Source organism: Hermetia illucens, chromosome 1 (assembly GCF_905115235.1).
Source record: "Hermetia illucens chromosome 1, iHerIll2.2.curated.20191125, whole genome shotgun sequence".
Classification (NCBI taxonomy): Eukaryota; Metazoa; Arthropoda; class Insecta; order Diptera; family Stratiomyidae; genus Hermetia; species Hermetia illucens.
Genome location: NC_051849.1, coordinates 16,076,123 through 16,098,353, shown reverse-complemented (window position 1 = coordinate 16,098,353; position 22,231 = coordinate 16,076,123). Strand labels below are relative to the sequence as shown.

General features: G+C 45.5%; 1 protein-coding gene across 3 annotated transcripts in view; it reads right to left on the bottom strand.

Moving 5' to 3' along the window:
* LOC119646630 (protein apterous) overlaps positions 1 to 22,231 on the bottom strand; it is a 255,792-nt gene that overhangs the window by 112,610 nt on the left and 120,951 nt on the right. Inside the window, exons 2-4 of one of the 3 annotated variants that reach the window (XM_038047139.1) lie at positions 19,925 to 20,118; positions 19,603 to 19,870; positions 19,203 to 19,342 (exon numbers count right to left, since the gene is read on the bottom strand). In XM_038047139.1, coding sequence (XP_037903067.1) covers positions 19,203 to 19,342; positions 19,603 to 19,870; positions 19,925 to 20,118 — 602 coding nt within the window. Of the gene's footprint in view, positions 1 to 19,202; positions 19,343 to 19,602; positions 20,119 to 22,231 lie in introns of all 3 variants that reach the window. The other 2 variants (XM_038047140.1, XM_038047138.1) reach the window with 2 other exon arrangements.

Sequence of the window (22,231 nt, the reverse complement as noted above, 5' to 3'; positions counted from 1 at the left end):
AATGTGCCTCCTTTAATCTGCAAAGGAACTACAGGGGGCAGAACATAGCTATTCTCACCGATAGCCAAGCAGCGATCAAGGCACTTAGGTCCAATCAGGTGAACTCTAAACTGGTATGGGAATGCCTTGAGAGATTGAATACACTCGGCTCGTCCAACAAGGTCTGGATACTTTGGGTTCCAGGCCATGCTGGGCTGGAAGGCAATGAGGCAGCGGATGAACTAGCCAAGAAGGGAGCAGGGATGCCTTTATACGGGCCAGAACCCTTCTGTGGAATCGGAAACGGTTTCATGGCTATGAATCTAAGAAACGAAGAAAAACGGTTGAGGGAACTATATTGGGCGGGCCTACCAGGGATGGAGCAGTCCAGGGTGCTTATTGGGGGATACGAACCCATGCGCACAAAGGATTGCTTAAACCTCACCAAAAAGAACCTCCGAATCATAGTGGGAATTCTCACTGGTCATTGTCGGCTGAACTATCACCTAGGGAAGCTAGGGATATCTACGGACACTGCCTGCAGGTTCTGTGAGGAGGAGGACGAAACCTCTATGCACGTCCTGGGACAGTGTCCAGCACTTGTGCAAAGTAGGTCGATACATCTGGGAGAACACTTAATACCAGATGCAAAGCTGAAACTTCTGGAAGTGGGGAACATACTAAAGTTCCTAACGGTTACTGGCCTGCTTGAGATACTATGATCAACAGGTACACTATAACCAGTAAAAGGGGCACAATAGTTCTTCAAGGACGCGGTGCGACTTTCCCTTAACAAAATAATAATAATGACGTGATCACTACAGAATCATTGAATGGAATCACCGAGGAATCCTCGCTCAGATTTATGCGCTTACAGAGCTTCGTGGAATAATAATCAACCGAGCAGATTTTTCGAATCTCAGTTGTCATGGATCTTTGTTTTCGTCTTTGTGCTGTCCCGTTTCTGTGGGTTGTACACATGCGCAGCATCCAGTGCGAAAGTGAGACGCAGTCTTATTGAGAGCTGGAATGTATAGATGCCCTATAATTCACAAAAGGCTGAAAGGAGGCATATAAAAGCAGGTGGAAGGTGCAACCTATAATCGGATGGTAGATTCCAAAGGTATCGCAGACAAAGAGTTGAATCGGTTTCAAGTAAGTTTCTCTGAAACCTTTCTTTGGTCACCATCGGTTTCAAGTAGATCTTTGTTGTAGCGAGTACACTATTCCTGATAGACTAGTTTTATTTAAAGAATGGGCAATTCTTGTGAAACGGGTTCTTATCTCTTACATATCTTAAATTGAACCGAGAATCAAGGTTAGAATTTAAAAGGTTTAAGGTCCAAAACTGTCAAAAGCTAAACAGAGCTAGAAGTGCACAGCAAGGAACACTAGCCATAATAGCGGCCAGCAGCGGAAACGTTACAAGTCCTCCGAAATCCTGCTCAAGATGAGATCCAGAAATATATTTTTATTTGAAGATTCAAGAAGCCTTTGCGGAAAGAGTCCCAAATATACGTCTCCAGAGTCCAGACAGTGGATCTCGTTGTTTAGGAAGTAATGCTGCGGAGGATACTAATTTCTAAATTATCCCCGTCAAAGGGTTTTTCTCTAATAGATATATTGGACTATGTTGCCTGAGAAGAAGCTGATGTTCCGATAATTGAGAGCGCGATGTCACTTGAGTCTTATTCTACCGGTTGGTGACGTCCAATTGGTAGTACGGCAGATATAGTCCAGAACTAAAAAACGGCATCATTTGAAATCCCGTGGTTTTGCCAAAAATGAATTTGAGGTAGACCAGATTTAAGGCGTTGCTCAATAAGCGGGCAGGTGCTGTCAGAGATGGTGAGCCTATAACTCGATGAGGGAGTTACCAGAAGAGGTGTCGGGAAAGGAGACATATTTATATCCAAATTTATGCTGATACTAGAGCTGAGCAAGAAAGGGTCAAGTTAGGAATGCCATTTCCTTATGCTGTAAGCAGGAAGCGCAGAGTTGAACTGTTTCCATTTTGTGAGTCGCTTTTCATTTTATCTTAGGTGGGTTTGCAAGTTTGTTAATGCGACCTGTGGATTGGTGTGGATACTTGAAATGGCAACATCAACTGGAAACATTGAGATTATCAGGTTAGGATTAGTTAGTAGCTTTACTGAAAGCAACTTCTTTATTTTAAAAATCAGTCCTTAGTGCCACACTTTCTCCAAGGTCTGCCTCATTTCCAAAAAGATCGCTGAGGAATATTTTCTATCCTCCTGTACTCTACTTATCTCAGAGACGATCCTGTGAACTTGTTCAATTGTACAATTCTTCTCTCGAAAGTCAAACTGGTGCTAAGGAATCTTTTTTTTCCTGCTAGATGTGGAGAGATTTTTGAAAGTAGTAGTTTCTCGAACTTTTTTTTAAAGGTAGCTAACAGACTTATGCACTTGTAGGCTACAACCTGCGTTTGCCTTTTCCCATATTTTGGAATCATTGTAATTTCTGAAACTTTCCAAGCCTTGGAGAAATAGGCAAGACGTAGAATTGCGTTGAATATGTGAGTCACGTGAGTGATTGCGATCCCTGGAAATTCCTTCAACATTTTTCCGGTGATTAGGTCATATACAGGAGCTTTCTTTGGATCCATTTGCTCTTTAAAGACTCAACTTGTTTCGCACTGAATGAGAAGCTTCCTTTCGGCGTAGCGTTAGGTATTTTTGGAAGGCTAGACTCCACCTGTGGTAAATGGGGGAGGAATACCGTTTCCAGGTATTTTTCAAATGCCAATTATTGGTACGGGTAAGGTTAAATTTGGGAAACGAGAGCCTGTGACGCTAGGGAATCCTGCCACGCATCAAGAAAAATTATGTACAACTTCACCCTGGAGATGGAAGCGGAATGTCAATTACCTTTTTTGGATCCGCTGAAGAGGAAATTAGAGATCTATAGGAAATCGGCAGACCCTAAAAGTTATCCCCAGCACTTCGAGCAACGCCCATTAGCACAACGTCGCATCTTTCAACCACATGATCCAAGAGACAAAGCACATTTTTGAGGTCGCCAGACTGAATGGATACACCGACAGGACCATTACGGGCTTTACGGTTTCTTACCTCATCATCTGACATTTTTGCAAAGTTTGGGTGCTAAGCCCTAAACGAGGGGTCCGTGGACCAAAAAAAGAGGGAGTAAGTTGCTCCCCATTTGGTCCGGTCCAGCATTAAGTTGTTGCGGACTTAGGACCCCACAATTCTCAAAAAAAATATTTTCAGCTGTGGCCAAGCCCTGGTCAATAAGGCGGACTTGCGCTCAATATAATTAGTAGTCATATCCTGTTCTGCGAATTATATAAAGGAGCACTCAACATCTGCGAGCCGCTTCGGTCACGCTGCTCCCAGGGCAGAGGTGAGGCAGCGTCTGACGATTCACCTCTGCCCTGGTAAGAAACCGTAAAGCCGTCATCGCCTGACATTTTCCTTTTAGTGTTTGAATTAGGACTTTACAGGTAGAAAAATCCTTCACTGTAATGTGACATTTATCTGAAATTTCGGAAAGATCAACGTAGACAGATGATTGTAGAAGCCATCCCCGGATGGGGAGAAAAAGTCTATTGAAGAAGAAACCTAGTGGTGTTCATTCTCCTTAATAACATCTATGCGCGGGGAAAGAAGAGTATGAGAGAAGAAGCGGGATAGCCTATCCCGCTTTTGAGGTATCGTAACGGTCGTCGCATCTTAAAAAGTTACGGCGCAACAAATGAAGAGTATTTTGATATCATTGTCTTAAAGTTTGATTTGCTAGCCCAGCATCTAGAACAGGGGAGGCGATCCACCTTTCCACCCCCCAAAAAGCCATAACGCCATTTCCTATGATTAATGAGCTTATTGGTAGGGCGATCATCGCAATGGATAAGGGGGTTTACAGAAGGGGCCGCTGTCGTAGCGATGTGCAAGGGAGATCACAGCGGGCGGCGCCCTTTTGTAAACTCCTTGTACATCGTGAAGATGATTTCTCTTCAAATAAGATTATTAAAGATACGAAAATAGCCCCTTTTGGGGGCGTCATAATTTTTCAACAGAGGATAGTCACAATTCCTCAATAGTGTTGAAAAGGTTGAACTTTCTTCTTTTCCTACATACCCTCTTTCCCCCTATCCGAGGGTGGCATTGACAAAGCAAATTTTACAATGATGATATAAAAATAGTCCCACTTTGGAGCTTCATAAATTTTTAAGGTAGATGGCTACAATTTTTCAACGGAGCTAGAGATGTAGGACCCTCCCCTTCCTAATAAATACCCTTTTTATCTCTTCTCTTTAACGGAGTGGGGATGCAAATTCAAACTTAACCATGATGCTATAAAGAATAATTCACTCTGAGAGTCAATAAGATTTATAAGGGGGAAGCGGGGGTGACCGCCATGAGTTTTCATCGGGTTCGAAGAGGAGACTCCCATAAACTCCTTACCCCCCGGGGATGCGGTTGAAAGTTCAACCTTTACCGGAGTTTTTACCTAAAAACCCACGACTCTGATAAATTTGATGGAATCGAAAGACATTTTTCTTAGAAAAGTTTGCACTCTTTATAACTGAGATGAAAAATATACGGAAAAGTCGGGGTGAAAAAGTGCTGCCCTCATATTATCTTTTTATTTCATTCAAACTTCTATTCCTGGCTCCCAGATAAACTTTGGACCTGGGAGAAATCAGCCGCTTTCCCTCCCTATCTAGTGAAGCCTGCCTAGAATGAAGAACTTCTTTAAGGGGGGAAACCTAATTAAAAGGGTTAGTTCCACGTACTTTTTTAATTTTTTTTTAATGACAACTTCAATTTTTATCTTAAACCAAAAACGTTCTAATTTTACATTACTAGCTCCTTTTGTAAGAATGTGAATTTTGCAGATGTTCAAAAGAAATATTTCGATTTTCACCCACAAAATCATAAAAGAACGCGAATTTCGCGTTGAAATCTCTGGATGACGAGTTTTGGGAAAATTCTTGTCAAGCGACCATCAATACATTGCGTTCAAAGTGGTGGACACAAACTCTTCATGTGCGCCACCCCAGCGCTCTTCCTGTGCATGGAACGTTGCGAAAGTGAGTACCGAGAAGTTTGTCGAAGCTAGAGGGTACTCCAGTGGATGATGGCGCTGCAGCCATCAAATTCAGTTATAAACCTGACAACGATAACCTGAGGAGCCTCCATGCACAGGAGGGCATTTAGACGTGGTAAATATTATATGTGTTGGCGCACGGTGGAAATTGGAGAACTCCGGAAGGAGTGTCACAGACTCCGCCGCTTAATACAACGTCTAAACAACCAGGAGGAGGCATGTACCACAATGACTTAGTGAAAATCAGCCAAAAAGGGACTACGCAGTGCAATAAACAAAAGCAAAGGTAACCCGAAAAATAGGGGCTCCGCGGAAACCCTGTTCACTTAAGGCCGAGTAGATGGACCGCATTGTACGGGCACTATGCCCTCCGTACCTCGTATGGGATGATGTCGTCGGCGCGGAGAACTGTCCACTTTTCTCTATAAAAGTGTTGGAATAGGGAGTTCTCTCTATGAAAAGCAGGAAGGCGCCAAGAAACGATGGTATTCCAACACCGGCCAGACCTATTGTTTGGCGCATTCAACGCTTACTTTAAAGAGGATATTTTCCCCGCTCATTGGAAGGTGGCGAGGCTTGCGCTGATTAGTATAGCGAAAGGCGACCCCGAGTTGCCGTCTTCATACCGCCCACCATGTATGCTTGACACTGCTGGAAAAGTGCTCGTAAAGTTCATCATAAGTAGACTAGCTGAAATGATACGCGGCGGAGATTTATCTCCACAGCAGTTCGGTTTTAGAGCAAGGAGATCCACAGTTTATGCTGTCATGCAAGCCGTGGATGCTGTTCGACGATCGGAGGCACATAGCCGCCGAACTCGACAGGTGGTGCTCCTCGTAACGCTTGACGTCAGAAACGCCTTTAATTCCATAAGATGGAAAGACATTCTAGGCACACTAGACAACACTTTCCACGTGCCGAACTAGCTCTTATTGAGGGACTATCTGAGGAACCACTCCCTGCTCTATGAAACGTTAGAAGTTTAGAGGAGGATGGAGATCACGTCGGAGGTAGCACAGGGATCCATCTTATTGCCGGACCTCTGGAATGCTACCTATGATAGTCCACTTCAGCTCGACATGTCAGAAGAGTCGCGCCTGGACGATTATGCGGATGATGTCGTGGCACTTGTTGCTGGACGCACTGTCCAACACGTGCAAAGCAGACTCCGCATATTGATGCGACGAATAAGCGGATGACTACTCATGGTTTCAACCTTGCACTGGAAAAAACCGAAGTAGTCATCTTGACTAAAAAGAGATTTCCAACCCTGCGTCCAATATCGTTCGGCGAGTCGATAATCGATTCAAAACCAGCAGTAAAGTACCTCGTGCTGACTCTGAACTCAAAGATGAGCTTTTTTGGGCAAATCAAAGCAGCAGCGAACAAGGCTGCTGCTGGAGATTTGGCGTTATGTAGGCTAATGGAAAATATTGGGGTCCTACGTCTAGCAGGCGACGTCTCCTGATGAGTTCAGCGCAGTCTGCCCTGCTCTACGGCGCAGAGGTATGGGTTATCGCTCTTGGCAAGGAGGTATATAGTAAAAATCTCGCGCGATTACAGAAATGGAGAGCCTTGCGGGTGGTCTGCGTATTGCACTGTCTCTAAACGGGCCGTTATGGTTACCGCGGGAGTGATCCCTGTTGCCCTTCTTGCTAAGGAGCGTCAAATCATATTCAAGCGGAAGGGAGAAGAGCCAAAGGAGTCAGTTGCTCGTAAAGAACGGCAATGCGCTCTAGACGAGTGGCAACTCTCTTGGCAAAATGAAACTAGAGGCAGATGGACTGCGCAGCTCATCGGCAACTTGGATGCGTGGCTGAATTGGAAGCATGGTGAGAATGACTATTTCCTTACCCAGTTCTTAAGTCGGCATGGAGGTTTTTAGTCTTACCTGCGCAAGATTGGAAAGGCACGATCTGCGGATTGTGTGTTTTTGCAATGAAGTTGTGGATGACGCCCATCACACTTTTTTTCTTATGGAGGGTGGGATGGAATTCGGCAGCAACTCTATTTAAACACAGGGGATCTCTCTCCAGACAACATTATAGAGGAGATGCAGGGGAGTGCTGGTAGGCAGAGACGTGTTGCCCATTACGTTCGGGTCCATCTCGTTGCATAGAAGATAGAGCTCGACTGATGGAGAAACCGGATGGCCGGGGTTTCCTTGAACTGACAGTTCCCTTCCTCCTCTCCCCTCCCGTTGGTGATTCCCTGATTTGAAGGGTCCGCAAGGCGGGAAAGTTCGGGGACTAGCCCGAAGTAATGTAGCAAACGGTTTCAGACCAGTGTTTAGTTGGTAGTCCGACGACGTACCGTTTCGGGAGCCCAACACTCTGTGCGCGAATTCACCTACCCTACCCCAAAAAAGGGACAATTAACGATCTATCCAATAGAAAAATTCAATTCTGAAAACCTCCTAATATGGTTTCCCCCTTCATCCAATCTCTTCCAGCCAAACGACCTTAACTACGACCTTACCGAAAGATTAACCGTGGAATCTGGCAGCCACAACTAGCTCAGATGAGTCACATCATAAAAACAACCACAACTTCCTGTAAACATCTTTCTAACAAAAAGAATAAATTGTAGATGTTATCTCAAGTCCAGGATCACGTAATCATTAACCGTTAGACCCTCACAAATTATTTGATAATACGTAAATTTTTTCAAAAATTTCCTCGGCCATCTAATAAATTTCCAGATACTTTACAGTGGGAACTTGACCCTTTCATTGTACCGAGAAAACCTTTCTTTTTCCGCAGTGGATCAACCATTGGAATTCACAACCGCAGACATTAGAATATTCAAATTTCAAATTATTCTCCGCGTCCCCACTGGTAACCGTTGAGCACACGTAGAGATATGTTGTAAATTAAAAAGATATTTCATAGCTTTAAAAGTGTATCTTTTATCTCTATTGTTCGCACGATTAATTTCACAGTAACCTTAACCGGGCGAAAAATTCTAGAGTGGACTTTTGAGTTAGGAGGGAATAAAGAGGGGTACCCAGTGAATCAGGCTGGGTGTGGAGGGACCCAGCTGTGGGGCTTACACCTCATAACTTAAACATTCACTTTGACGAAGTGTTGATGTCACGTTTCACCCAACTAACACATAATTCTGGAAGGTAGAGCAATGGTTTTTCTACTTCATCACGAGCCCCCGTGTGCCTCCGAAAAACCCTCCGTTCGTGGTTACAAATGGATAATATCTGTTGCTGGAAAAATTCAAATATAGAATGCAGACAATTCTTTTTCCTTTCCTCCATTAGTCCGTTTTACAAAAGTCGCGTGAGAGCATCGAATTACCGAACTATGCATTTCCATGTTTCTTGAATTATCAACATTGTTTTTAGATAATTTATGCAAGACACTGGCTGTATGGCTAGAGTGGCTAAGTTCAGATGCAGAAGTCGCCCCGGTGCTGGCTGAGTGGTTAAAGATATGCTTTGATCTCCTCCATCTCTTCGGTAGCTAACCGACAATAGAATAGTAGATGTCGGTGAAAAAAGGTCTGAGAATCGGAAATCGGGATTATTGTTCGACTAGACCCATAGTTAGTCATATGAGCCGACATAAAATGCAACAGTTACCAGGTTTTGCATTTCGCAGGCATTTGATTAGATCGGATTAAAAATAAGCGCTAAGGTGGATGTTTGCTAATACAATAATATGCACTCAAGATGATAGAGCTCCCATGGGGATCAGAGTCATTTGAATGCGAATGCAAGAACTGTAGGTCGTAGGACGTCGAATGGGCTGGACCTCGGGTTGCTGAATTAATTCGTTGATTTAATAAGCCTGCATTCATCAGTACCAAGATAAATGAATCATTTTATGGAAATGCATTGGATCCCTTTTTAGTGCTCTTCTTCCACATCCGTTGACTCCCCCAAATATTTATTTTCGTTCTGATATGTATTCCCGGAAAATCGAAAGACCATTGGCCGGAACATAACTGCCTTAGTCCCCAACCTCCCTCCGACCGAGATCACCACTTTGATAGAAAAGGGACAACGTCGAAAGAATGCTAGCCTATTATTTGAAAATTTTAAAAAATGCAATACCATTCTAGCATTGAGCACAAGACAGGAGCAGCATCTTGAATGCACCCAAACGACCGTAATGATAACTCCCGTTTGCGTTCCGCGCAAGTAATACATTTCTTCAAATGTCTTCATGTACAGAACCACCTCCTTGATCATCTCCATTGCATTCACTGCTGGCATCGCTAGTTAGCTCCTCCACGCCAGCAGCAGCGTCCCAACTTTTAATCCCTCTTAATCTCATATACAACTAGCACAAATGGAGGCTAGATAGGACGTCGTCTGTATGACTCGCATCTCGCTGGCTTGGAAAATGGCTAGCATCCGAGCTACTATGCAAGTCAATGCAATCGTGTGCAATAAAAGCGGTGGTCCCCGGCTGAATGGATCCAGAGATCGCGGGGCGAATAATATACCAACCGCCATCGGACATCATTCGAATCCAACAGGCCGTCTTGATAGCAATGGGTTTCTGGAAGTTGGACCGTCGTCAGATGCATGTAAGTGGGTACCCTCGATTCTCAAGTGGAAATGGAATAAGATGTAAGACTTTAGATATGTCCAATGAAGCAGAAAATTCGATGGAAGCTATGGCGTTGCAGAGGCAGCATGTCACGAGTTTTGGAGGTGGGTGGGCCTCGTATTCTTAGCATTTCTGGGACGGGATCACAGTAGAATTCACTTAGGGAGTCGTTCGATTTGTTTTGTATCGAATTGTATGGGTTATTTCGTGGAAGTGGTCAAGCCAATTGACTTCTGATGTTTCAAGGAAAGATATTTGCTCTTTGTTTTCCATTTAACTTATGGATCTGGGAGTTTGATTGGAAGAGGATACATTTCAATGTATTTCATGTAGTTTCGTCCGTTGACAATGATGCCAGAAAAAGTTGGTCATTTAAATTTGAAGCTGTCGAAGCTTATTCAAATGAGTTGATATAAAAGGTAGGTTGTGATATTGTTGATCAAAAAAAGGTTCCATGTGAAAACAAAGAGAAAATGTAAAAAAGTCGTCCATACACTGCCTTGTCCTGATGAGGGAGTTCAGTAAGGAAGATCCTGCTGGAAACGGGAGATGACACCTGAAGTTAAGCGATAATCAAAACCCCAAGCCAAGGTGTGACTACCGTGCCAAGGGCTGAATGGTCACAGGGATTACGATGTGGCCGTAAACGGTGCACTCTGGGCACCAGCCGATCCCCAGTTTCAGCCAGCCTTGTTTATCCAAAAAGGGGCTCTGCCGAGATCGACTTACTTTCCCCGATAAAACTGAGGTCATGGCAGCCAATTATAAGAAAGCAAAAAAAAATAAAAAGAAAAACCTTCTGAAAACCTACATTAAAACCTCAATCGTGGCCATCCAACCCCTAGTGAAGGGGCAACCCTAAGCTCATCGATGGACAACTGAGTCTAGACTCAGATTCTCCACTTACTCAGGTGGCTGAGGCTAAAGTCCTGCCCATGGGTAAGCACCTGTCCAAGGACAGCCAACCGCCTCCGGGCAAACCGCCTTCGGGCAAACGGTCTCCAGGCAAATCGTCTCCGAGAAAATCACAACCCACGGGCTGTGCTAAGGTTGAGGGAAAGGATCGTTCGGGGCACCTGCGGCTAAGGGGAAACCGAAGCGGCAGTGGTCCTCAGACGATTCCAACTCTTCGACAAAAAACGGCCGGCAACGGCTAGACCTTCATTTGTAGCCAAGGCTATCGAAGCCGATGGTTGGGTCTTGTATGACGACTTTGATCCATCCGGTTACGATACTGAGCAGTACGAACAGCTTAGGAGGAAACTCCTTCCAGCTGTAAGGACTGCATCCTCTCTGCATGACATACCGTAAAATGTTACGGCTAAACTTTGCTGACGAAGACATGAGCGAGTAGCTCAGGCAGTATTGCTCCTCCCTCAACGATATGTGGGAAGGTGCGCGACTAACCCTGAAAATGGTCTCTGAGCTGGCATTGCTAAAAAAGTGTTTCCTCCGGCTTCCAGAAGAAGAGTGGAATGGTGCTGGGGTTCAGGAACAACTTGGTGTGCAGAATAACCTCAACACTTGGATGCGGCTCGGCAGCAAAACCAGAGAGAGAGCCAATAGGCCGGGAACTTTTCTCACTATCGGCGTTCCCAAACCCGATATTAACAAGGTGGGAGATAAAGAGATACTATGGTGCTCTGCATATTTCCCCTATGACGCAGAAGACCTTCCCAGTGGAACATTCATCAGAGCTATCCAATATGCACAATTTCCAGGTTCAAGGTAAGCAGAAAAGCAGTACCTATAACACGCAACAAGCCTGCAGACAACTATACATCAGGGAAGGTGTCTACCTGCCAAAATGACACTTTTTCTATAATTTTCAAGAACGTTGCGCACCACCGCATTCGCGCACTTCTCCGAAAGTACAGCAACATCACTACTGAAAGTAGTTTATCTAAGTTGGTTAAGCACGATGTGCAGCACCTCATTGACACCAGCGGCTCTCCAATCTTTTCAAAAGTTCGTCCACTTTCATCCCAGAAGCTTGTTGTTGTCAAGAGAGAGTTCGAAAACTTGATAAAACAGGGTATCCAATAGCTGCTGGTCTTCTCCGCTTCATTTGGTCCCTAACCCAAATGGCGAATGGCGGCCATGTGGAGATTATAGGCGTCTGAATGCATAGACAGTTCCAGATCGATATCCCATTCCACTCATCCATGACTTTCCGCACTCGTTAATGAACTGCCATATTTTTATGGCCTTGAATTTAGCCAAGGCGTATCACCAAATTCCTGTCGCTCCCGAAGACCGCTATCTGCTTACCTTTCGGACTCTTCGAGTTCACTAGGATGACTTTTGGCTTGTGCAACGCTGCGTAGACTGTCCAGAGGATCATCCACTCTGTCTAACGAAATTTGAACTTTTGTTTCGTCGACATGGGTGATGTTTTGGTCGCTTGCTCGTCAGAATCTGAGCACTTAGAACATCTCGAGTGCATTTTTCAACGGCTCATTGAGGTCGGACTTGTACTCAACTTTGAAAAATGCAGATTCCTCTAGAGGCAGGTGAAACTTCTCGGCCACTTAATAACTCCAGACAGTATCCAACCTGACCCAGACAGGGTTGAGACGATTGAGAGATTTCCACTACCAACCACGGCAAAGGATCTGCGAAGGTTCTTGGGCATGTTAAATTTTTATCGTCTTTTCTTGCCCAGGGCGGCTCATCATCAAGCCATCCTGAACGCCTACTTGTCTGGGCCCAAAACTCCTGCGAGGTTGCGTGGTATGTTGAGGCCGTCCATGTATTTGAAACAGCTAGAAAAAAGCCTGTTGATGCAACACTGCAGGCATTTCCTCAATCAGATGCACCACTAGTTGTGTTCGTTGATGCCTCAGTGGTAGGCACCGCTTTTCACCAACGGCTGAATCAAATCAAGCTTCTTTTGGGAACACCTCAATCCAGCTCAACGCAACTACAGCGCCTACCATCGTTCCGTTTCTCCCTTGAGGGCAGGTCGTTCACTGTGTTCACAGACCACAAACCCCTTACATTAGCGCTTAGACAAAAGCCCGATAAAGCGCCCGCTCGCCAACTTCGGCACTTGAGTTATATCAACCAGTTTACTTCTGATATCCAACACGTGTCTGAAAAAGTCAACATGGTTGCTGGCACTTTGTCTCGAATCTCAGAGGTCACAGTCCCTGCTGCGGTCGATTATACTGCAATCGCGGAGGCACAAGAAATGTAAATTCAAGGGGTTTTCTATTTTCGACTAAAACTCTTATTTACTCTGCGAGACCTCAGATAAGGGACCCAGGCCATTCATTCCGGTCGATTTTCGCAGTGAAGTATTCCAGGCAATTCACAATCTTGCGCATCCAGGCATCAGGACGACGAACCGGTGGCCGGATAGTGCGTCGCACGGATTCAATTATTGCCTCACAATCATCGACAGGTTTACGCGGTGGCCTGAAGCAATACCTCTGTCTGACATTACGGCGCAATCATGTTCCAAGGCTCTCTATCGAGAGTGGATTTCGTGTTTTGGTGTCCAGCTTTTATCATCACGGACTATTGGGATGCAATTCGAATCTACTCTTTTCGCGGAGTCAGGAAAGCTCCTTGGTTTCAAACGCCATAGGACTACTGCATACCATCCACAGTCCAATGCTAGAACATTGGCATCGGACACTGAAGGTCGCTCTAATGGCCCACGATGATCCGTCGTGGACGCGGTCCTTGCCTTTCGGCCCCCTCGGCCTCCACACAGCCCAGCGGGAGAAGTTCGCGGCCAGCCCCGCGGAGATGGTTTGCGGGGAGAATCCAAGCCTCCCCGCCGACCCTGACCTGGATATCATAGCAGGGTTAAGCCACTCGGGAATGCTGCGTCTGCTTAGGGACGCAGCTTCGAAGAAGCGGCCGACTCTAGCGTCCCGACAAACGATATCGGTGGTCAACACCCCCAAAGATCTTGAGACGTGTGATCAAGTCATCATTAAGCCGCTTCAATCACCATACGAGGGCCCCTTTAGAGCTCTAGAACGAGGCGAGCACTCGTTCAAGTTCGACGATCAAGGCGGGCCCAAGTAGGTTTCCTCAACGAACCTGAAGTCCTTCGTCGAACAGACGACCGCTCCGAAAAAAAGTCGGCGAAGCGGCAGATTCGCCCGGTGCCTCCAATGCTGACCACATTGCCTCTTACAGTGCACTGTAAGGTATCGTTACGGTCTTGAATAAAGTGCGTTTCACATAAAAAAATTTCCCAAAATAGTTTGTCACTGAAGTCGACGACATAATTACAGAGTCGGTGACAAATAACTCATACAGCCGGCTATGCCAGCAGTTAATAAAGCAGTTATATGCCAGCCAGGAAGAAAAAATGAGGTGGCAAGAAACCCACCAAGTTCCTCCGCCGCCTGAATTGTTTCAACGATACCGTAGTTCCAGAGCCGCTAATGAGGAGTCTGAAGTTAAAGCGCCTGCCATTTCCTCTTCAACCGATTATGTCGGCGATGGATGTTCAACCATTCAAACTGTATCGACTGTAGCTGATAAGGTTTTTATTTTCAGTAGCGGAAACCAGTTTATCGCAGCTAGTCCAACAATTATCAGTTCAATTTGCAGAATGCAGGCGGTCAAAAAGAATCCCACTCCGTAAATTTTTCTCCCGTAAGGTATATTTTGGTATCACTGGAGTTTTAATGCCCAAGTCACCAAATACATGAAACAATGTAACAATTATTAAGGTAAAAATTACCCAAAACTGAGGTTCGTGTAGATTTTCCGAAATCACACTAGCACCGGCACCGGATGCAAAAGATTTTGTAAAAAGAAAGTCACCACCGACAACGACCCGTTACCACCCCAAATTCAAATCAACCGCAGTATTTCGACCTAGCCAGAAACAGACCTTAGAAATGCATTCGATAATACGTAATAGATCATGTCTATGCAGAAACAACAACAAAAAGGGTTAATGATCATTTTGGAACTGTCAAAATGTTCCTATATCAATTTGTTTGGCGCTTTTTTCAAATATAATGTATTAAATTAAAAAAAATTATTAAATGCTCCGGCTCTTTTCCTCAGTAGTTGAAGCATAAGTCTTTGAGACCACTATCCACAAAAACCCAGATAGCGTTGCTTAAGCTAGATGAGGAGACAATTGAGTCTGTCTTCGACGTGCTCGAGGTTTACTCCTACAAGAGGCTGATGAAGCAGCTCATGAAACGCCTGTCATTGAGTGCAACGGCTAAACTAAATCTCTTACTAACAAAGTGTGGTGATCGAGCGCTAAGCCAATTGCAGCGCAAAATCAAGTTGAGGGTGACAAGGTCGGTACCGAGCTGCTTTGGTAGCCAGGATGCAACAGACAGAGGCAGCGCTAACAGCCACCGTTTCTAAATTGTCGGAGGCAGTCGGTGTTTTGTGTTCGGGAAGTAAGACTAGATCGCGTTGCCTCCCGCAAAAGGCGATCTGGTAGTAGGTCACTGGGACCCTCGACAAGTACCGAAGTGTGCTGTTACCACCGCAGATCACGAAATATACCGAGCCCTGCCTTCTTGGATGTAAAGCTATAGTTACCGGTGGCTTGAATGGCTACCCGAATGCAGCACCACATCGCCTGACTATTTATGACCCCTTAAGCCGAAGCCACTACCTGATCGGCTCTGGGGTTTTGGTCCTTCCCGTATCCCGGAATCATCAAGTAACAGAGCAAACCTTCAAATTCCTGGTAGAAAATTCATCGTCAATACGCACTTATAGCTTCTGCAGACATGTTACGTGAGTCTAAGTTTTTGAGGTTTTCTTGGCGCTTCACGATAGCGGATATAAGGGCTCCCATCTTAGGCGTAGACTTACTGTCCCACTTTGTCGGAATTGCTAGTGGATCTACACAACAGACACCTTTGTGACCCTACAAGTCCTGGTAGTGCAACGTGAGAAGCTGTTATTTATTCTTAACGCTACGGTCTTCTTAAGACCCGGAATAATTTTGTGACCACAGTCAAAGCCCCGATGTGACACTCGACAACGATACCAGTCTATACTGAGTGCATGGTATCCAAACTTGTGGATTCAAGGCTTATCTGAATCCCTACCTACTGAAAGAAGGACACCGCATTCGAGTTGAAACGCAACTCCACGTTTGAGGCCCGAAGGTTTCTTATCCGCTAGGACATAGCCGTAACCCCTACGAAACTCTCACTAGGGGACCAACCGCTAATAACAAGGCTGAAAGTCATTAACTAGGAATTCTCCTGTGACATGCAAATTTGGGGTCTATCCCGGTTCTCACGATACCAATATACGTCTAGTGAAGTTTTGTGGCCGAAGACACTTCAGATGAGTCCTTGCCCAGACTCGAGTCTGATCGTAATTAAGCCTTGGAATATTTTCCTATTGCATCATGACCAGCAATCAGTCAAAGTGCAGTTGCAGTTCAAACTTTCCACTTCCAAAAACAGTTGAGGATCTGAGAAGGTTATTAGCCATGTTATGCTTCTGTTTCCTGTCCAATGCCGCCCGCATCAATCGATCCTCAACGCTTACCTATTTAGACGAAGAACAAAAACTCCCTCCTGATTGCGTTGTCCCCAAAGGGTGTCCAGGTTTTTGCAATAGTCAAGGGGCAAGTGGTGGACGCTACATTTCTGGTATGCCCTCAGATGAATGCACCCCTAACTATATTTGTCGATGTTTCCGACATTGTTTAGGTTCTGTCTTCACCAAGGTAAGCCAAATTTGGCAGTCGTTAAGCTTTTTCCACCAGCTCTATCGAGAGTGGATTCCATGCTTTGGCCAAACGGAGCTACACTGATAGGTGGTCGCCTCAGTGAGTAAGTTAGATCTTACTGTGCTACGGGGCCTATAGCCCGGCGGACCTCCTAACCCCCATACTCGTGGAAATCAAATAAGTACCAGTAATAAAAACCAGAAATAAAAAAAATCAATAAAGCCGGACCCCGTACCGCACAGGCAGAGGCACATTTCCGAAATACTGAGAGCCAGGTGATTACATCCAAGAAGGGAAAAGTTGAGACGTCCAAGGTCAACATTGGTATACTGTGAGGACAACAACCAACAAACGCCACCGCTCAAAAAGCAGAGACGAGCAATAGCACGTCTGAGATAAATATATCAGACGTCAAGAAGGGGACAGGTCTCAGTGGCGCAGGTGCTAAATGGCACATACGCTATTTGAGAGAAGGCCTGAAACCAGAAGAGGCCCTTAGCAAGGCTCAGGATATACCTAAGCCATCTTTATCGAAGCCAAGCAAGCGGGGAGCAGCAGAGATTAGCCTGCATAAGGAAATGCTCCTAGAAAATGCAAACCTGAACCGGAAGGGGAAGAGAGCCCGGGCAGGTTAGGGGTAAAGGCAGGAATCAGGAAGTCGTTGTTAGCTATGTTAGTGCGGCCAAGGGCATTCGACTGGCTATACTGCCAAAGATGTTTCCTACTCGCTCTTGAGGAGCAGGAAACCATTGAAGGCATCGTCGTCAGGCAGATATGCAAGAGATGGACTACAAAACTTGTGTTCACGGGGATACGCTTTCGACCAGGCCATTTACTGGTGGACTGCGGAACGGAAGACAATGCAGAGTGGATTAGGACCATAGTTCCTAAATTGCCAGACTGATATACCAAAAGCCCACATGGTGACTGTTTTTCTCCCAAAAGCCGCGACAATAGAGACGGAAGATCCCATGGGCCTACTAATCGCTCAGAATGAGAATCTCCATGCGCGATTATGGAGAGTCTTCAGAAGCAATGTGCCGGAAATTATAATCATCAACCACGGAAATGCGGATCAAGACCTCCCTTTTGGCGGAATTAGGAAAAGCTTTCGACTTCAAGCGTCACCGGGCAACCGCGAATTACCCGCAGTCCAATAGGATGCTTGAAAGATGGCTCAGGACGCTGAAAGCCGCTGTAATGGCCCAAGATGAAACTTCTTGGTCCCAAGTCCTTCTAATTGGTCTCCGAACACCTAGTTGCGAAGAATTTGCTGAAATCCTACGGAGCTGGTATACTGGGAGAACCTGGTACTCCTCAGCGACCCTGCACCTGACCCTGCCTTTAGATGGAATTTGAACTCAACACCTAGCTTATGTTTGACCTGAATCCTTTCTGGGTCTATTGGTGCCGATCTGCTTCTCATTCAAATCTTAGGAGCAATAAAACCTTTTTCTGTATAGGATAGGTATGAAGTTCCTAACTCCACTAATTCATTCTTTCATTCCGATAATCTCTTGGAAATTAGGAAGATAACTTTTTAATGAAAGTCCAGCTAAACAGGCAGACCACTCACTTCCAACAACTGCAACATAATAAATCCATGGCAGTGCAACATGCCGATTCCGGCTGGACCATTCACCCCATTAGCATAAAACCTCGAGCCACTGATAGGAACCACTGACCACTCTTAGTGGTGACTCGGATGGCCGGCAAGAAGATTAAGAGCTCACCGAAAGGCGCCATAAATACCATCAACTTCGGCAGGGATTTCGAGATAATAACGTGGAATGCAGCGTCTACGGGTGAATGGTTCTCCCATAAAAGCCACCCGATCCGCCCCAATTTCGTTCGATTCCGCCACTCTGGCAGCGCACGTTGCTGCCAGTGCGGAAAATTGAAATGGGAAAGGAAATTAAATTTATGCAAATTCAATAGTCGTAGCGTTCTGTAGTTGGGCTTGTTTCCGATTACGTGTACACCGGGCTCTTGGGAGCATACCAGAGGACAGGTTCGCTCCTTGGAACACCTGAACAAGGTATTTTTGCAATTCGAGCTTGTACATCATAACATTGATTGTGGGCCTCGTAAATAATTCATCATCATCATGGTCCTCGTCAGTTACAAGGAACGTCCTGAAGATGAGAACCGCACACCGACAATTATAGTCAAATGGTAATTTCGAACAATTAAAATTGCATAAAAATTTTTATACCCTGGCGTGCAATGAATACAGCATTCGGGAAATGCTCAGCTTCCTGCTCGTTTACTTGAAAACTCTATGAGGCGAGCGGGAGACGGTTAATCAAGAAATTGAAGGAAAGGATTGCATGCAAAAAGATAATTTTCCCAAGTCTAACTTGTTCTTGGACCATATATAGTATGTTGGGGCCAGTTTGCAGTGCGCGCTGTTGTCTGACTTTGACTATTAGATTATCTCTCTGTGCGCCAAAGAAAATTATAATTAGCAAAACATGAGTGCAGTTGCAAGGAAAGTGATTGTTAATTCCATAGTTTGATGGAGTTGGAGTTGCCATTGGGAAGTAGCGGACAGGAGCTGTAATAGATACAGGAGTCACTCAAAGACTGGCTGGTACCATTTCTGGCCCCTCATTTTTCGACCCCTGGCCCAAGCGCTTCCTATCATAATTAGGGAACACTTAGTACCTCGAGTTCATTTCCATCTAAATCTGTAAGAGTATCTGAATCTGATCAGAGCTGTGGTAACCCTGATCCCTCGTTTTCAAGCCCAAGATTCAAGATAAAATCTGATCGCGGTTCGTTGGTTGGTTACAGTGTCTACGATCCAAAGACGTATCTAGGCCTAGCATGGCTAGTGACAATATGTTATACAAGATGAAACGCGCACTTACCTGTAGTAATCGCCTTTGCAATAAATATTACCATCCCTGGAAAAGCATGAGGTTTCTCTATCTAGTGGTTGCCGACATATGCAACATTGCAGGCATCCGGCATGCCAGCGTTTTTCCACCGCGGACAAATAGAATCGATCCTATATGGTGGGGAATAGAATGTGAAAATATGTGTAAGAAAAAACAAGGCAACGCAACAATTATACAAATACAGTAAAGACAGGTTGCTCGCGAAAAGGGAAGAAGTGTGGACATTTTGATCCGTGGATCATGCGGCAGAAATTGCTTAATCAAAGTCCCGAGGGAGAGAGAGTTTGCCATCAAGATTGGCTGCTCAATTGTCTGAAAGCATCTTAACTCGATAGGATAACGTATGTCCCGAAGGACCGAGGATCCTCACCTGTATCAGTCGTCCGCATCCCGCACAATCATCCGGTCCTGGTAACGTGTCCGGAGACGATTCAGGACTACTTGGCGGCCCGCAGGGTTCCGTCTTGAGCGGAATACCGGAATGTATACTACCCACTAGCTCGGTGCAATCTGCAGCTCCTCGACTCAAGTCCGAGTAATTTATCGAGGATTCATCAAAAACATTTGTACGATCGGAGGCATCATAGCTGTAAATATTAGTACCATCATGTGATGAGTGAGTCCGTTCTGGTTGGAGGCTAGTAGTGGTAGGGTAATGTTTATTAGCATGTTCGATTAATTTCGTGATGTACCTTCGACATGAATCATTGAAGATTGGACTTGCGCCAAATGTTTTTGTCGTGGCATGATCACATGAATCCGGGCACGAGGAGCACAGACGATTCAGTGGATGATTGTTATTTACACCTGAACATTGTTGATTCAGTGCACCCGGTAGTGTTGGACTACGTTCTCTGGCTGGTCCCAAGAATCTTGCGCTCTGCTGCTGTAAGTAGAAGAGAAATAAATGGAATTGTTAGTTAAGATGATAGTCACATTAGATTTGCTGAAAAGGATAGTAAAGGTAGTCTATAAAAAGTCCTCAGTTCAGTGGTTGTGACCTTAAGTTCCTTTCATCCAGCAAAGACGCACATTCCTCATCAAATGAGTAACAGTCCATGTCTTTCAACGGGTACTTTCTAAGGTTTAATGTACTTTTTTTTTGAGGAGGTGGCAATCTCCAAAAGGCACTGGCCTGGACACGTCAGCGTGTGGGATTCTTACCCACTCACTAAAATCACCCCGACTCCCCCCAAGCCCCGTGGAACCACCGTACGGTATTACATCACAGGGCGGAGTCAGCTCATTTTAGCTTCGTCCCCTTTCGTCTCTACGCGGCGTACGTAACCACGCTTTTCTAGTCTTCTCTGGAGTTGATCGCATCCCAGTCTTCCTCACATGCCAACATTCTTCGCGTCAGATTCTCTGGTACGAGAACCTCTCCTAGATTCTCTCCTAGGTTCTTCCTTTCCTCTACAAACCTTGGACAGTAGAAGAATAGGTGCTCTGGGTCCTGTGGGATTCCACCGTAGTTTGGATAATCGGGTGAGGTATTCACTTTATACCTGAGCAGGTACTGGCGATATCCTCCATGCCCTGAGGGAAACTGAGTAAGATTATAATCAATCTCACCGTGGCGTCTCTCCAACCACTCCTTGATGGCAGGGATGAGCCTGTGTGTCCACGGGCCTTTTCCCAAGCATTCCCAACGCTCTTGCCATCTATTTAGAGATCTCTCCCTTTCGGCGTTCGTCTGCGATAAAGGAGAGATAGATTTTGCATTATATATATTCGTCATCTCATCTGCCAAGATTTCAATGGGATCATTCCAGAGATAACGAATGCTGCATCCTCTGAGACAGTCCTGAATGCCGAGCACACCCTTAGGGCTGTTCTTCTGTAAACTGAACTCAATTTGTTAGCGTTAAATGTAACCGCAATGCCTTTCCCCAAACTGGATCTGCATAGAGCAGGATCAACCTTACTACCCTAGCTGTAAGCAACCTGGAAGCATGCCTTCCCAGGTTCGGCATTATCCTTGCCAGGGCCACACTTGCACGGATGCTTTGTCATAAACATACTGTACGTGTTGCTTATAGCAAAGCTTCCCGTCTATCATCACTCCCAAGTATTTGATGGCAGGCTTAGAAGTGATGATATGATTCCCAATTTGAATACGGGCAAAATTTCTTTTACGGCGCTTGGTGGTGAGGACCGCTTCCGTTTTTTCCTCCGTAAGTGTCAAGCCAGAACTCTCTAGTCAACCCTTAACAGCACTGATCGCTTCGCATGAGTATAACACAGCATCTTCGAGGTGCTTTGCGACCACAACCAGCGCTATATCATCGGCGTAGCCCACCACCGTGGTTTTCTCCGGAAGGGGAACATTAAGTACATCGTTGTATATGTTGTTCCACAGCAGTGGGCCTAGTACGAAGCCCTGTGGGACACCCGCAGAGATAACGCACTCTTGGGGTCCGTCATCAGTGTCATACAAAAGCCTCTGTTCTTGTAAATAGCTGTTGGCAATAGCTGCAAAATAAAGGGGAATACCAATCTTCGCCAGAGATTCCCGTATTAGGTTCCAATTAGCCGAATAGAATGCATTTCTCATTTTTGCACCTTCGGCCAAGCCAGTAACCGTTTTGATGGCATTAATGGTTGATCTGGCTTTACGGAACCCATACTGCTGATACGAGGGACCTCCCTGGCTCTCAACAACTATAGATTACTCGCTCTAGCATTTTCCCCACAGTGTCCAAAAGACAAATAGGTCTGTAGGAGGTTGGCTGACCTGAAGGTTTGACAGCCTTAGGCAGTAGCACCAACTTTTGTCGTTTCCATGATGCAGGAAATATTCCCTCAGACATGCACGCTTCGACCAACCCAGCGAACATGTCCGGTCTGGATTTCACGGCAAGCTTAAGGGCCCTATTCGGCACGCCATCCAGACCCGGACCTCTGTTATCTCCTATCCTAGCGTAGATCTCCAGCAGCTCGTTACTGGAGACTGGCGGTATTGCCGTGTCGTTCAATGGCCGCTGGAAGCTGTCTATACG